We start from the raw sequence: 17,603 nt of genomic DNA, 5'->3' as shown, positions 1-17,603 counted from the left end.
TATGTTGATGTGCTTGATTGAGCCAACAGACAGTGTATTTTGGATGAAAAATTCATTTTGTATACTGTAATGATGTATAGCATATTAATGTTAAAAAAAGAAAAATAAATTAATAAATAAAAAAATGATTAGAATACTATGAATAATAGCTTTCTAAACATTTTTTAGAGGTTTTTGCTATAGGGTGAGTGCACTCACCAGAAAGACAGAGAGACAGAGAGACAGAAAGTGAGAAATCATCCCCCAGGGGGGTTGGCTGTGCTGCGATTCCTTCGCCTCCATTCTCCTCTTGGGATCTTGGGCATGCACGCACACGCAGCTGACATGAGTTTAAGCCCTCAGGTTTGAGACTTGAACTGTGGTCGACTGCATGGGAGTCCAGAGACAGAGTTGTTTTGCCAACTGCTGGTCCCTCTAAACATAATTAAAAAAAAAAAACTATGAAAAAAATCTATAACTAGTTTCACATATTATGGTAAAAGACTAATTCTTTTTTTCTTTTTGGAGCAGTTTTTCACTATTGGGTATGTGCGCTCGCCAGACAGAGAGAGAGAGAGAAACATAGAGACAGAAAGCGAGAAATCACCCCCAGGGGGGATGGTCACGCCACAATCCCTTCTCCTCCATTCTCCTCTTGGGATCTTGGGCACGCATGCACACGCTCCCGGCTTGAGTTTTAAGCCACTGGGTCTGGGACGCAAACCATGGTCGACTACGTGGGAGTCCAGCGACATAGCCATTACGCCAACTGCTGGTTCCCAAAAGACTAATTCTTTAAGGTACGAATGTCTCCTTACCACCTCCATCCAACATCGTAATAGCCTTTCTACTCAATAAATTAGGACATAAAAAAGATAGTTAAAAAGAAACAAGTAAAAGAACAAGAGATGGTATAATTGTTACATCGTTGGACACCCACTTAGTCGATTGTTGTTTGAGTCCAGGACCTGGTGGCTTAAAATTCATACCAGGCATATGGCATGCATTCTTAAAATACCAAGAAGAAATGGAGGAGAAGGGATTGTAGCATGGCCATCCTCTCTGGGTGGGCGGGGCGTGATATCTAGCTTTCTATCTCTCTGTCTCTCCAGGGAGCTCATGCATTCTATAGCAAAAATCTCTCAACAAAAGGAAAGAAACAAGTAAAATTCCTACAATTCACAGAGACATGATTTTATACTTGGAGACTCCCAAACAACCTGACAAAAGAGTTACAGAATTCATGAATTTAGAAAGTTCTTAAGAAATGAGATTATACCACAAAAATCTGCCATAATTTATATAGTATGAATAAATAATTAGAAATTGAGATTTAAAAACAATAACATTTGCAACAGTATCACCAACATGAAATACTCAAGTATAAATCTTATAGCATGCAGTAGTATTACTATGTTCATGGATTGGAAGACTCAATAATTGTAAAATTTCTGTCCTGCCAAAACTGATCTGTAGATTTAACACAATTTCAATCAAAATCCCAGTAATAATTTTTGAAAAATTTGGCAATCTCATTGTAAATTTGCCTGAAAACTCAAAGGGACTAGAAAGACCAAAAATATTTTGAAGAATAAGTTTGGAGTATTCATACTATCTCCTTTTTAGATTCAAAATAAAGCTTCAGTATTCAATAGTACAATGTTAGGCAAAGGATAAAGAGATTAATCATTACTGCAGCAAAAATAGAGATTCAGAAATAGAACAACACTGATGTTATTAGGGACTCGAACAGTGGTTGACTATGTGGGAATTCAGTGACATAGCCATTATGCTAACTGCTGGTCCCTCTTTTTTAAAACATTGATCTAAGTTGCCTGAGATGCCATGGACTCAATGTAAGAGTAATATGAATTGGGAAATAAAACACTTTTTAACAGCCACGACAAACTTTGTTAGAAATGTACATGTTGCCAAAATGATAATAATAACATTAAAAAAAAAAAAAAGAAAAGAGAGAAGTCAGCTTGATGCCCAGGTTAGATTACATAAATGTTCAAAAAAGACAGGGTAAACCTTTATTTTAACTTCTTTCTTCCTTAATCTTACCCATATCATTACTAGGATATCTAGAAAACCTGGAAGTTTGGTGACTAAGGATAAAATATTATCAACTATATAAATCTTGAATCTATAGTTTACTAGATGTGGACTTTTAGGAAATTACATACCTCTAGGTTCTCAGTTTCACTAATGACAAAATGTGGGTTATAGTACTATCTACCTTATAACATTGCGGATAAAGTTGTCAGATGACATCGCTTCTAAAGTTTTAATCTTGTCAATTTATAATCCATCTTTTATTATTATTATTACTTTTATCTTTCATAAAATTGTAACATAAATTTTATCCTACTTATTTTACAAAGTAAGGATAAAATAAAACGTACATATGTCAAATGCTCTTATGAGAGATTATGGCCTATTAGACTAATGTATATACTAAACACATTATTATGCTTATCAAGGGTGAGCAAACACAAGTGCCTTTAGGAACTAGGCATCTAAAGTGGAGTTGTGAGAAGTCAGGGAAAGATGGTAGAGAACAGTGGTTACCAATGAGTGGAAGCTGTGACAGGCTTCAATTGCAGATGAAAAAGTTTCCAACCCAGACCTAAGCACCAAAATAGATGTAAAAGCTAAAGTCAAACCCATGACCTTAAAATTTCAACCCTAGATGTTTGTGACCCAGCTAAGAGTGACAGAAATGAAAATCAGAATGAATTCAAAGCAGAAGGAAACTATTTCAATCAAAGGCAAAATATATATCTCAAAGAAAAATTGAAAATTTTTTCACACAGTCACTGATATGACCAGAGGAAGGACACTGGGGAGACCAGAAAATCAGAGTGGACATAGTATGTGAGGAAAGGTAAATCAAGCAGTAAGGCCATTAGAGTTTAAACTAATTCTGACCTGAAGACCTGGACGTTGCTTCTCTTTTTACTAAACCAAGACGGTGACCATCATTTAATCCTGACAATAATATTAGAGCAAACACTCAACAAGCTCATACTTATTATTTTTTATATGTTATTTTACCAACTCTAATAATTTTCCCTCCATATTAGATCTTCATTTTAGAGGTGAAAAAAAATGAGACCTCAAAGAACTTAATTAAGATAGTCATTGTCTTTCAGGTAGTAAATGGTAGGTTCTATTTGTGTGCATAAGCACCTCTTCCAAGGGCTTGAGCTCTCAGTATATTACCTTCACTTCAGAATTTTTTTTTTTTTGAGAGGTTTTTGCTATAGGGTGAGTGCGCTGGCCAGACAGACAAAGAGAGACAGAAAGACAGAAAGCGAGAAATCACCCCCCGGGGAGATGGGCACGCCGCAATCCCTTCTCCTCCATTCTCTTCTCGGGATCTTGGGCATACACGCACACACACCCAGCATGAGTTTAAGCTACCAGGTCCGGGACTTGAACTGCGGTCGGCTACATGGGTGTTCAGCGACATAGCCATTATGCTAACTGCTGGTCCCACTTCAGAATTTTTTGATAACATGTATAGTTTTCTCAACTGGATTGGTCTGAGAAGTATTTCATACTGGGGAAAATCTTTTTACAAGCAAAATGATAAATAGTGATTGTTTAAAAAAATAATTGGAATAGTAATAATAATTGGGAAAAGAATGAGAAGCTATTGTACGATGAAGATGGGGATTTTAATGTCTCTGTCTTGACTGATATGTGTAGTATTCCTTCTGGTAAAAGAAATGTAATACACTGTATAGTCATATGCAATTCAATGTAATATAAACAAGATTAGGATAATAAACAAATAAATAAATAAATAAATAAATAAACAAATAAATAAGAATTTTAGGTTTTGCTCGTTGTGTACACCTCTGCTGCTGCAGATATCACACTGCATCTACTTAACATACATATATATATGTATATACATCCTGTTATTCCGTGGTAAGTCCCAAATCCATAGTCACTTCAGTACTAATAACTAACATTATGAATCCAATGAATTCAGTGGGTAAATGTGAATTGAATGAATTCAATTAAATTTAATTTCAGTTAAGTTCCCATAAAGGAACTTGGAAACGAATCGGCCTCAACACAAAGCCTGATGCTGCCAGTTAATACTTGCCTGTCAACTTAAACAAATTACTAAACTCTTTTTTTTTAGAGATATTTTTGTTATGAGGAGCATGTGCTCACCAAAGAGACAGAGACAGAAAGTGAGAAATCACTCCCCAAGGGGAGATGGCCATGCTGCAGTCTCTTTTCCTCCATTCTCCTCTCAGGATTTTGAGAATGCACACACGTGTGCCTAGCATGTTTTAAGTTGCTGATTTGGGACTCAAACTGTGGTTGGCCTCGTGGGATTCCATAGATATAACCATTATGCCATCTGCTAGTCCCACTCAACTCTTTTTGAGTCTAAATTATCTAATAAGATAAATGAGGGTAATATTTAGTTACCTCATAGCATTGTTGAGAGGATTAAATGGATACAGACACAAATAGTCCAATTATCATTATTCGCAGGATCTGGATTTGCAAATTTGTCTATTTGCTAAAATTTATTTGTAACCCCAGAATCAATACTTGCAGTGTTTTCATGGGGACGTGATGCAGAGAGATGAAAAATCTGAGTTGCCTGGTGTGCACATTCCCAGCTGAGTTTAATCAAGGCAGTTGCTCTGACTGCTTGTTTCAACTTTCTTACTGTAAACAATTGTCCTTTCAGTAGTCTCTTTGGTGCTGGGTTTTCACGTTTTTGTGCTTTGTGTTGGTAATTTCCTCCAAGTGTGGTGCTGAAGTGTTATCTAAAGTTCCTAAGCTCAATAGAGCTGTGAGGTGTATTAAGGAGACATGCATGTGTTTGGATAGCCAATCAGTCATGAGCTATAATGCTGTTGTCTGTTGAGTTCAGTGTTAATGATTTAGTAAATAAGGCATCTTTAAGGAGACTAATTTAAAAAAAAAGTTATGGGGGCCAGAAGGTGGCATGGTGGTAAGGTGCTGGACTCTCACATGGACCCGGCAACTTGAAAATCACACCAGGCACATGTGCATGCTTGCCAGACATCCTGAGAGGAGTGGAAGAGAAAAGATTGTGATGTGGCCATCCCCTCTAGGGGGGAGTGATTTCTCATTTTCCCTTTCTCTTTCTATCTCCGGTGAGTACATGCATCCTATGGCAAAAACTTATATATATATAAGTATTTTTACTAGGAGCTATAAGTAGTCATCAATTCAGTGTTCACAGTGATTTTGTAGAACACAACAACCAGAACTAATGAGGATTGGCTCTGTGTGTGTGTGTACATGCTTGTAAGTATATCCATCTTCTAGAATGTGAACACTATGGAAGAATCAAGTGTTTTTAGACTCAGATCTTGTCTGGGATATGGGATCATTAAATATATAAGGGGATTTCTAAAAGTGTGTCGAAAAACAGAATTAAAGAACTAGTGTATTTTGGCACAAAATTTTTTTGAAACCCATGCATGGTTTTTTCATAATATACATTTCGATAAACTGTCTGAAGATCCCTTGTATGTGACCACAGACAAGTCGTTATCTTTTTCTCTACCCTGGTTTACTCAGATACAAAATCAGGAAGTTGGGTGAATGATCCGTGAGAATCTTCAATACCAATAACCTGTTACACTCCAGATAATATATTCACTAAGTTTTTTTTTCTTTTCATATATGTACTTTATACTGAAGAAATTCTTTCTATAGTGAAAAAAAAAATCCACGAAATATTTACACATTTCAATCGTCCTTTAAGTGGTGTCCTTACTGCAATCTTTTTCTTTTTCTTTCTTTTATTTGTGTTTCTATTTTTAACTTTATTTCATTTCTTTTTCTTTCTTTCTTTTTTTTTTTAACATTTAATCCCTGTACATCTTCACAGTATACAAAATGAATTTTCCCAGTATGGATACACTGCATATTAGAACAAAACTATTACCAAACATATTATCATCAGTGGATAACTTCCCAGTTTTGTGCAGTCTCTTTTTCATTTAACCCTCCATTCCTTTATTTCTCATTTCCACAGGTATTTTCTGGTGATTCTCAAATAATATCTGGATCACAATACAGAAATGACAATTCTTTCTAGGATTAACTGATACCCCCAAACTACAATTCCTACATTTTATGTTTACCCTCATTTACCTCAACATTTTAGTTGAAAATATGTAACCAGGGGGACCAGCAGTTAGCGTAATAGCTATGTCACTGGGCTCCCATGTAGTTGACTGCGGTTCGCGTCCCAGACCCGGTGGCTTAAAACTCACACCGGGCGTGTGTGCATGTGTGCCCAAGATCCCAAGAGGAGAATGGAGGCAAAGGGATTGCGGCGTGGCCATCCCTCCTGGGGGGTAATTTCTCGCTTTCTATCTCTCTGTCTCTGTCTGTCTGGCGAGCGCAGCATGCACCCTGTAGCAAAAACCTCCCCCCCCAAAAAAAGAAAAAAATATGTAACCAGGAGGAAAAATAGAATAAAAAGTAATAAACAAGGTGTGTAAGATTTATAAGATAGCACCAAAAGAGTAAATTCATGAGTTATCGATATTCAAGGAGTAAAGAAAGTAAGTGGGTAGAAAGTTTATTACAGGAAATAATGCAGAAAACTTTCAATACTTGGAAAAAGTTAAATACCCAGGTACACAAAAGACTCAGCTCAGCAATAAGATTCAATGCAAATAAGACCACATCAAGACATAGTGTAATGAAGCCATGAATGATCGAAGACAGAGGATCCTGAAATCACAAGTGAAGAGAAGCAAGTCTTTTCGAAGCCAAATGTAAACCTGTTAAAAGTATTTTGTTGCTGTTGTTGGTTGGTTTCTTATAAGTACTAGAAGAAAAAAAGATTTATCTTTGAATGAAAACATTTTAATTTGGGGGGAGGGGAAAGGTCACATAGAGAGGATTCCCAAAAGGCCTAGTACCAGACTTCTCAGCAGAAACCTGACAGATTAGGAGAGAATGGAATGATTCAAAGTAAAAAAGTGAAAACAAAAAAGCAACTGCCAACCAAGAAAACATCACCCAGGGCAGCCATCCTTTAGAAATGAAGGTGAGAGAGACTTTCACAAAGAAAAACTGAGGGAGTTCATCACTACCAGATCAGCCTTATAAGAAATAGTCCTGTTTATACTTAACGGGTTTTTGTTGTTGTTATTTGTTTTGTTTGTTTGTTCTTTGTTATTCACGAAAAAAGCTACTTCTATAAATTTATACTTAAATGTTGTCGAAATAGAAAGCCTGAGAGCTGAGCCCATTGTGCTCCTTCATGGCTTTTATTTATTTATTTATTGTTTTGTTGCCATAGGGCACATGCATTTCAATGGAGACAGACAATGAGAGAGAAAATGAGAAATCACCCACAAGAGAGGATGGCTGCCGCCAATCCCTTCTCCTCCACTTTCCTTCTGGGATTTTTGGGCACACACAAGCACCTGTGTGATTTTTTAAGCGGACAGGCTTGGGACTTCAACCGCGGTCTGCCATGTGAGAGTCCAGTGCCTTAAACACCATGCCACCTGCATAGCTTTTATTTTTTTCCCCACCTACTTGAGTGGGAATTTCTCTGCTGCATAAAGTTAATACAACATCATGGTTAAGTAAGTAAGCCAAGAAAATGTGAGTAAGTAGAGATGAAGAAAGATGTCTGTTTTCACCATATGTAACATATAAAAGCTATAGTTTAACATTTTTGAGGGACCAGCAGATGGTGGAGTGGTTACATTGCTGGACTGCCATTTGGCCAACCATGGTTTAAGTCCCAGACCAAGTGACTTGAAAATCACGCCAGGCGTGCATGTGTATGTGTGTCTTTTTGTATGCCCATGATCCCAGGAGGGAAATAGAGGAGAAGGGATTACAGAGTGGCCCTCCTTGTGGGAGAGAGATTTCTTACTTTCACTCTTTCTGTATCTGTCTCTCTCTCCTAGGACCATAGGGACTCTAAGGCAAAAACTGAAAAAAATAAAAAGAAGATTTTTGATGTTTAGCATGTGGTGGTCAGACGTCTAGTCAAGGCCTTTTGGGAGGTAAGGGATGAGTGGAGACACCTCAGGACATAGAGCAGAAGCACAGTGGAACCTGACACGGTTCCCTCCAGCATCTCCGTCCTTGCCCATCATATGGATGTGGGTGGTGTGTCAAGAAGAGAGGTGATTTCGGATATACACAACAGAATCCAATTCTGGCTAACTTAAGCAGAAAACGGAATTTGTTAGGAGAATAATGGTGTTATCACAGAACCATGGGAAAGTCTGGCTATTAGGCTAAGGAAAGTTTGTGTTCAATATAGGAAACCAGAGAGTAGGAAGTACAGGTAAGATCAAACCACCAGAGCATCTTGGTTAAGACAGTTCCTCTGGCACATTCACCACTTACTTCCTCTGAAAATAACTACTGTTGGTCCTCACTATCAAGGTTTCTGGACTTTGGCTAATGCCACATGCCACAAACTCATACAGATAAATCCTAACTATCCTGGCCTTTGTGTTACTCATTGTATACCTTTGATTGAGACAGGTTCCTTTACTGGTAGTTGGGCTGTGAACATGGCAAGCAGATTTACAGTAACAACTGCTTTCCTTTATAGAGTTTCTTAGTGTATTGATGCTGCTTGCTTTACAGGTCTCATATCACCAAGTTCTGACAACTCTATAAATGGATATCATTATTCCCATTTTACTTATTAGGAATGTGAGGCTTACTGAAGTTAAGACACTTGTCCCTGTTCCAGGGCAGTTTTGGGTGGAACTAGGATTTGAACTCAGAGCATTCTCTTGAGTCTCCTGTGGAGGAGCTCTTGAACTGTATTATACAGCCTTACACCAAATTTCACCTAGTGGGAAACTATAAAGATAAGAAGAGTTTGGGTCCAGAAGAGCCAGAAAAAAAATATTAGATATCTTTTCCTGGTGGATGTATTACAGTCTCTAGAAGGGAATATATCTGAAAATATTTTGATGCGTTCCAAATTTGTTTAGCTTTGTCTGTGACACAGTAAATCCAATACACTGCAGATAAAGCTTTGTTCTTCAATTTGCCTTGTCAGCTTAGGCGTTTCACATTGTGATTCTACTGTGTCTTATTTCATTTCTCAGTTTGTAGGTTTTAGGGTATAACCCAATCCCATGACTATGTTGCAGGGTCTTCGGAATTCACTCATGTAGCTTCCAAGGCCTGTAAAGGATGTGATATATTTTGAAAATAATAAAAGATCTTTTTCTTAGACTGTATTCTTTTAAAAATATTTTTAAAAATTTATTTACATTTAATCATTGTTGTATTTATAACATAGATGTGAGTTCTCAAAGCACAAATGCTTTGCATGTTAAGCAAGTCAAAGATATTACCATAAACAATATCTTACCTGGAGCCAGCAGCTGGCATGGTGGTTAAGGGCACTGGACTCACATGGCTGACCGACCTGGCAGCTTGCCTTCTCACTTTCCTATTCTTTCTTTATCTCTCTCTCACTCTGTCCCTCTCTGATCAAATCAAAATAAATAAATAAGTAAATAAATAAAATTAAGATAATTCTTTAAAAAATATATTTAAAAACTTTCCATTTTTGTATCTATTAAATATTCCCCTTTTAAACCCCCTTGAGTATCTCTTTTCTATATCTAACTCTCCATCCCTGCCTATCTAGTCTATGGTATCTCCTCTTGCTGTTCCTATTATATTTTCAGTCTTCCAGTTTCTGCCCTACAGTGTAGATATTCTGTATATGTTCAGGGGTAACATACAATACTCTTACAGAAATAGAGACTCTCCCATAAAAAAAGCAAGACTGAATTTTTTTATTTTGGAGAGGTTTTTGCTATAGGGTGTGTGTGCTTGCCAGAAAGACAGAGAGAGACAGAGAGACAGAAAGTGAGAAATCAACTCCCCCCCAGGGGGATGGCCACACCCCAATCCCTTCTCTTCCATTCTCCTCTCAGGATCTTGGGTATGCATGCACATGCGCCCAGCGTGAGTTTAAGCCACCAGGTCCGGGACTCGAACCGCCGTTGATTACATTGGAGTTCAGCGACATAGTCATTATGCTAACTGCTGATCCCAAGACAGAATTTTTTAATAGTTAGAATTTGTTGAAGGTTTACTATATAACAGGCTCTGTGTTAAGCACTTTATAAATATTAATTTATGTGCTCCTAACAACCATACAAAGTACATACTATCATCATCTCTATCTTGTAAATGAGGGAACAGAAGCAAAGAGGGCTTCATAACTTATAGCCTTCTCAATAGGAATTTGGGAAGTCATGCTGCCATGGGCCAACACAACATTTGTAATTTCCCAACCTCGTTTCTATTACCCCTTTGCTGATTTAGTCTGATTGCTGCCAGAAAAGTTAAGACCAAATCTCTCTTGAAGACTTTATGCATTGTCAAGAATAACTAACCCTGAGTAAGATAAATATAGAAGTGTTATTTCTCACCACATTGAACTAGTCAGTTTCATTGTTGATTTTCTGATTGGAGTGAGAGACTGTGGTTGCTCTCATGGGTATCTAATCTCTTGAGAATTTTATGTATATGTAAGTTTTTCAGTCATTTATTCTCAGTCATTTGTCTTTAACATCCCAATATTCTTACTTGACATCATTTATTGAGGGAGCAACCTGTATGCCACAGGACTTTTTATGTTCATTTATTGATCTTAATGCTAAAGGTTTTCTACTTTACTAAGTGCTCTTACTTCACACTGATATCTTATTCTAAGCCCACGATGATGGCTGGCTATAAAACCCCAGCTGAAAATGATGTCCATGGTGAATGTGATGGTCTTTTCTTAAAGCTGTTCAGCACTTTACAGTATTTAAAGACTTTCCCCAAATTATCCTCATAGCAACTGGGTATGACAGATTGGAGAATAGTTTTTTAAATGTCTACCTAATAATTACCTTTTCCTTGTATCTCTCCACCTAGAATACCTTCATCTTTATGACCAGACATTAAGAAATAACTTCTTCATCAGGAGCTTTGCTTTGTTCTGAGTGGAACTTGAGATATAAGAATCCCAAGTGAAATTGTGTCACCATCCTTGAACAGCAAGGTAAGCTTCCAGCTCAGTTCTGTGGTAGGTTTAGATTGTGGTCTAAAAGAGTGTGCTATGTAAAGGTATAAAGGCAAACATTTTCTCCTAGAGGATTCAGAGCTTAGTATTCCATGCTTTAATACCCTCATGATTTCCTACTATTTATCTAGAGTTCAGATATCACAGCAACCTTTATTATATAGGAAAATGGTGATTTTATTCAAATAATAGAAGACAGTATTATTCTCATCATTTAAAAGACCTTTGCTTAAGAGAATACTTACAAAATGGTGGGCACTTAGCAAATATCCATTGAGGCAATGAGTGAATGAATAAATGAATTAGTAAAAAACAGTGCCCTGTATATCGAGCGCTTATGAAACACACAGTCCTATGTCACTAAAGCACAGATTCGTGCCTAACTTTTCACTGGCTATTCAGAGGTTGTTGAGCAAAGGTTTTAGACTTTTTTGAATAAGGACTCTACAGCAATAAATACAATCACATTGTGACTCAGCACACACACAGACACATAAAACAAAAACGAAATTTTTAGAGAGCCATTATACTTACACTTGCCTTTACTTTTTATTCTTTTCTATCTTAATTGAGCAAAAGATTTAGAAGTGCATCTCCATGTAGTAAGTGCTTTCTTGCTTTTCCTCTCTCTGGTCAAGTTAAAACATAATAATAAATAAAATTAAATAAATAATTCTTGAAACAACCAAAAATGCAGTTTATCCAAAATAAATTAATGGAGGGTTTATTTGTTGGAGATTTGATAAATATAACAGGTGACCGTAACTTCAATGTAATTAATTATATGAATATAAGTAATAAATACAATCTGTTTATATTAACAAAAAGTTGATTTATACATACCTTCCTTCATTATATCCCAATAAGAATAAAATATATTTCTTTTGTGATTTAACTATATTTTACTGAGTGTATTCTCCAAGGATTTTTTAAAAACTACTGACATTAACTATTTATTTTGAAAGAATTACTTATTTAGTTGATTTTATTTGTTATTATTATTTTTTCTTTCTTTCTTTCTTTTTTTTTTAAGAGGTTTTCGCTACAGTGTATGTGCGCTCGCCAGACAGAGAGAGACAGAGAGACAGAAAGTGAGAAATCACACCCCAGGGGAGATGGCCACGCCGCAATCCCTTCTCCTCTATTCTCCTCTTGGGATCTTGGGCACGCACGCACATGCGCCTGGTGTGAGTTTTAAGCCACCGGGTCTGGGACATGAACCACGGTTGACCATGTGGGAGTCCAATGACATAGCCATTACGCTAACTGCTGGTCCCTGTTATTATTATTATTATTATTATTTTTTAGAGGTTTTTACTATAGGGCGCATGCGCTCGCCAGACAGACACAGAGAGACATAGAGACAGAAAGCAAGAAATCACGCCCCCCCCAGGGGGGATGGTCACGCCACAATCCCTTCTCCTCCATTCTCCTCTGGGCATTTTGGACATGCATGCACACGTGCCCAGCGTGAGTTTTAAGCCACCGGGTCTGGGTCTGGGATGCGAACCGCGGTTGACTACGTGGGAGTCCAGTAACATAGCCATTACGCTAACTGCTGGTTCCCACTGTTGTTATTTAAAAAAAAAAAAAAAAAAATTGAACCAAAGACATACAGAGAGAGAAAGGAAGGTGAGAAAGCAAGCCACCAGGTCTGGGATTCAAACTACGATTGACCACGTGGGAGTCCAACACCTTAATCACCATGCCTCCTGTCAGCCCAACATTATTTATATTGAATACAATGTGAAATGTATTGAATAAGTTTATAGTAATTAAGCTATACTATGAAAATATCAATGAATGCATGTGAATTCAGTTCTTCTTAGATTGTTCATCTACAACTTTAGAGGAGTTATCATGGAAGCCATTGAGTGCTCAGTGGAAATTACTCTTTACAGAGCTACTTTTGTATGGGAATAACAACTATTCCTTCATGACTTCATTCATCTAACAGAAATTTATTAACTGTATGCTGTGAACTAGGGTAGGCACATAGATACAAAGATAAATCAGTTAAGGCTTTTCCAAGTTTCAATCTGGTAGGCAGTGGATATGCAGATATATAAGCTTAAGAAGTCTTTTTTTCCCTAATAACTCTGAAGTACCACTTGTCTTCATTTTGCAGAGGGAAAGAAATTGCCTTTAGATAATTTAGAAATTGTGTCTAAACCATTAAATGAAGAAGCAGAAATCCAAACCCAGGCATCTGGCCCCCAAATTCAGGAAGTTTTTATGTTCTTAGGTTGACTTACAGTTTATAGTTATAGAATTATTATTATTATTTAGAGGATTTATTTATTTATTTATTTATTTATTTTTGCTATAGGGTACATGTGCTTTCTGGAGAGACAGACAGAAAGTGAGAAATCACACCCCAGGGGTGATGGATATGCTATAATCCCTTCTCCTCCAATCTCCTCTTGGGATTTTAGGCACACATGCACATACACCTGATGTGAGTTTCAAGTGCCGGATCCAGGACTCGAACCTCAGTTGAGTATGTGGAGGTCCAGCAACATAACCATTATGCCATCTGCTGGTCCCAGTTACAGAATTATTTAATCAATCTCTTTCATTTTTCTGTTATGTGCTCAGCTATATTTGAGCACATTGAGTCATGTAGAAGCAAACTTTTTTTTTTTTTTTTAATGGCACAATTTAAGCATTCAGGCTCAGATTCAAAAACACCCAGGATGAAGGACATTATGACCACCCATTATGTTGCTGATGTTATTGTTAGAGTAAAAAAGACTAGGTGTCAAGTGAGCATGTTACTATCTATTCAAAAGGACAAAACAATATCCTTCAATATCTATTCCTTATTTCCTACGCTTTCTCAAGCTCCATATCTGCTCTTAGCATCAGATTCCTTTTTCTTCACTTTCTCAATAATTTGTTTTTACTTCAGTTCTTACCAGGTGTGACCTGAATGGTGATATGGTCTGGAATGGTCATACCAGAGGTGGTGAATGGATTTGGAGTACATTTCAAAGATAAGATTAACAGTGTGTGTTCATGGATGTGTGTTTTTCTCAGAAATTTTTTCATGCTACTACTATTTTTTTTATTTTTTATTTATTTTTTTTTAATTTCTTAAAATAATCAAACTTTTTAAAATAATAGCAATATATATACTTTATTCAGTATTGTCTATGTGTTAGGCATCATTATGGGTTATTTATATCAACTCATTCCATTCTCCAAATATGCTTATGAAGTACTATTATCATCTCTGCTTTTCACTGAGGTGCAGAAAGCTAGTGACTTGTCCAAGGTTACCCAATTAGTAAGTAGAGATGATAGGATTTGAAGATAGACAGATCATCCCCAGAGACCATGTTTTTTATTATCACAATATGCTAAATACTTGTATTATTTTTTTAAAAAAATCTCTTTTTAGAGACCAGCAGTTGGCATAATGGCTATGTTGCTGGACTATATGAACCATGTAGTCAACCATGGTTCGAGTCCCAGACTGGGAGGCTTAAACTCATGCTGGGCATGTGTGCGTGTGTGCCCAAGATATTGAGAGGAGAATGGAGGAGAAGGGATCGCAGCTTGGCTATCCACCCTGGGGAGGAGATTTCTCACTTTCTGTCTTTCTGTCTCTCTCTGTCTTTCTGACATGCGCCCTATAGCAAAAACATCTCCAAAAAAGTTTTTAAAAATCTTTTTACATTAATAGAAGAATTTGTGATATAGTAAAAGCAGAAAATGCAATGATCTCTCTCTCTCTTTTTAAGATGAAGAAATAAAAGCTCAGGGACATTTATGTAGCTTGTTTAAAAGGTTAAAAAGAGAATGAGCATCTTCCTGTATTCTGTGTCGATTCCCTCAAGAGGATGAAGCGAGGCACAGACTGTAGAGTGCAGTGTTTCAGTGGTCATGGTTTTGAAGTTGTTGCACTGGTTTTCACATGTTTTTCACAAAAGACAACATTCTCTGAAATGTGAAAGGGCACCTTAGACTTCAGACTTATCTGAAGGTACCTTATCCTTAGACTTCAGAGAAATTGTGACAATCTCTTCTCTCACAGTATTTAAAATCCAAAAATGTAACACTGTATTACTGTTCTCAGACAATTTCCTAATAGGACAGCTGGGAAAACTAAGAGAGATAATATTTATTTTTCTTAGACTAGCTGTTACATAGCAAGTGCCTAGGTACTGTAAGTATTATCTAACTAATAAATAACAGTGACAAAAGCAAGACTAATTTCCAGGGGAAAGGCAAACTTTCAACCTAAAAGAAAATAAGCAACAAATATTTTAAAGATAACTGAATGATTATTTGGAATGCCTGAATGGTGTCAGGAACTAATATAGTATACCCTTCTACAGTTTGGAGGTCAGATGTCAGTTACCGACGTACTGGGAAGCCTGCATTGATAATGAGATCATGACAAGCTCATGTCGTTTGGGTGACATGAGTGTGCTGCATAGGTAATTTATCCATTTTTGCTTTCTTTGTTTTGGCAGGTGAAACACAATTTTAGAAAGACATTCATGGAGAATGGCACTGAGGTGAATTACTTTAGACTCTTGGGTCTGACTGACATCCCAGAGCTACAAGTCCCCCTCTTCATAACATTTACCATCATTTACCTCACCACTCTCATGGGGAACCTGGGGATAATCATGTTGATTCTATTGGATCCTCGTCTCCATACTCCCATGTATTTTTTCCTCAGTAACCTCTCTCTGGCAGACTGTGTTTATTCTTCTGCTGTTACTCCCAAAGTGATGGCTGGGCTTCTCACAGGGGATAAAGTTATCTCTTACGGGGGGTGTATTGCTCAGATGTTCTTCTTTGTGGCTTTCGCTAGTGTTGATTGCTTTCTACTTGCTGTCATGGCCTACGATCGTCATGCAGCAGTGTGCAAGCCCTTGCATTACACCAGCACTGTAACCACCAATGTGTGTGCTCAAATGGCGATAGGCTGCTATCTCTGGGGCTTTATTGAATCTGCAATCCACACCGGGTTCACCTTCTGCCTATCCTTCTGCCATTCTAATGTGGTTCATCATTTTTTCTGTGATATTCCTCCAATTCTGGCTCTTTCTTGCTCCGATATCTATATCAATGAGATTGTGCTCTTTATCTTGGCAGCTTTCAATGTTGCTTTTGCCCTGATAGTCATCTTGACTTCCTATCTGTTCATATTCATTGCCATTCTGAGGATGCGCTCAGCAGAAGGACAGAAAAAAGCCTTCTCCACTTGTGCTTCTCACCTTACTGCCGTAACCATATTCTATGGAACTGTGATCTTCATGTACTTACAACCCAGTTCTAGCCATTCAATGGACAATGACCAAATGGCATCTGTGTTCTATACAATAATAGTGCCCATGTTGAACCCAATTGTCTATAGTCTAAGGAATAAAGAAGTTAATAATGCTTTCAGAAAAGCCATTGAGAAGATGAAGGCTCTGTTTAACATGTAATCTTTATTTATTTATTTTTATTACATTTAATCATTGTACATCTTTACAGCTTGCAATATGGTTTTCTCCCAGCGTACATGCAGTGCACATCAATAGAGTCAAGGATACTACCATATATCTCATCATCAAGAGATAACTTTCCATTCTGTGTCTGTTAAATACACATTTTACATTTGTGTAATTAAATATACACAATACCTCCCAATATCCATCCTCCTCATCTACAGTCCCTGGTATCTATGCTTGCCCTCCCTGTTATCATCTCTTCCATTCTTTCAGCTTCTTCCAGAGTGCAGACATTTGGTATATATTGAACGGAGATATAGAAAGTCTGTCTTTCATAGTCTGGCTTGCTTTGCTTATCATTAAATATTCTATATTCACCCACTTTGTATCAAATGAGAAGGTCTATCTTCTCCTTTTTAATGACTGAGTAGTATTCCATAGTGTATATGTGCTACATGTTTTCAATCCAGTCATCTGTTCTTGGTAATTTGGATTGATTATATATCTTAGCAATTGTTGACTATGTGGGAGTTAGTGACTCCCACATAGTCAATTGTTATGGATCCTGACTTAACTCTCTGAACTAGATTTTTTCTATGTACAAAATAAAGGAACATTTTTGATTGCCAGAGGTTATGTGTGTTCACCAGAAACACACACTGCAATCCCTTCTCCTCCATTTCACCATCTGGTTAGAATTTTGTGCATGCATACATGTATGCCCAGCATGCAAATGAGGCCTGTACTCCAACCATAGTTGGCCATGTGAGATCGGGTTCACTTAGCCATTAGGCTATGGGGCTGGACTTCTAAAAAAGTTTTTTTAAAAGAAGCATTTTATTTTATTTATTTATTAATTTATTTTAATTTGACCAGAGAAAGACACAGAGAAAGAAAGTGAGAAAGCAAGTCACCAGGTCCAAGGCTTGAACCACAGTCGACCTTGTGGGAGTGTCCAGAGCTTTGACTACCACATCACTTGCTGGCCTCCTCAAATGAAAATATTAATGAGACTTATCTCAAGCTATTATTGTGAGAATGAATTGGGATAATGGATTTTAAAAGATGAC

General features: G+C 37.1%; 1 protein-coding gene across 1 annotated transcript; it reads left to right on the top strand.

Moving 5' to 3' along the window:
- Positions 1–15,588: 15,588 nt before the first annotated feature.
- Positions 15,589–16,527, top strand: LOC102487080 (olfactory receptor 5B12). The gene has a single exon (XM_006160879.1). It carries the CDS (start codon positions 15,589–15,591, stop codon positions 16,525–16,527), a length of 939 nt encoding a protein of 312 aa, XP_006160941.1.
- The last annotated feature ends 1,076 nt before the right edge of the window (positions 16,528–17,603 follow it).

Source organism: Tupaia chinensis, unplaced genomic scaffold (genome assembly GCF_000334495.1).
Source record: "Tupaia chinensis unplaced genomic scaffold, TupChi_1.0 Scaffold000709_2, whole genome shotgun sequence".
NCBI classification, from domain to species: Eukaryota; Metazoa; Chordata; class Mammalia; order Scandentia; family Tupaiidae; genus Tupaia; species Tupaia belangeri.
This window is presented reverse-complemented; position numbering and strand designations above follow the sequence as displayed.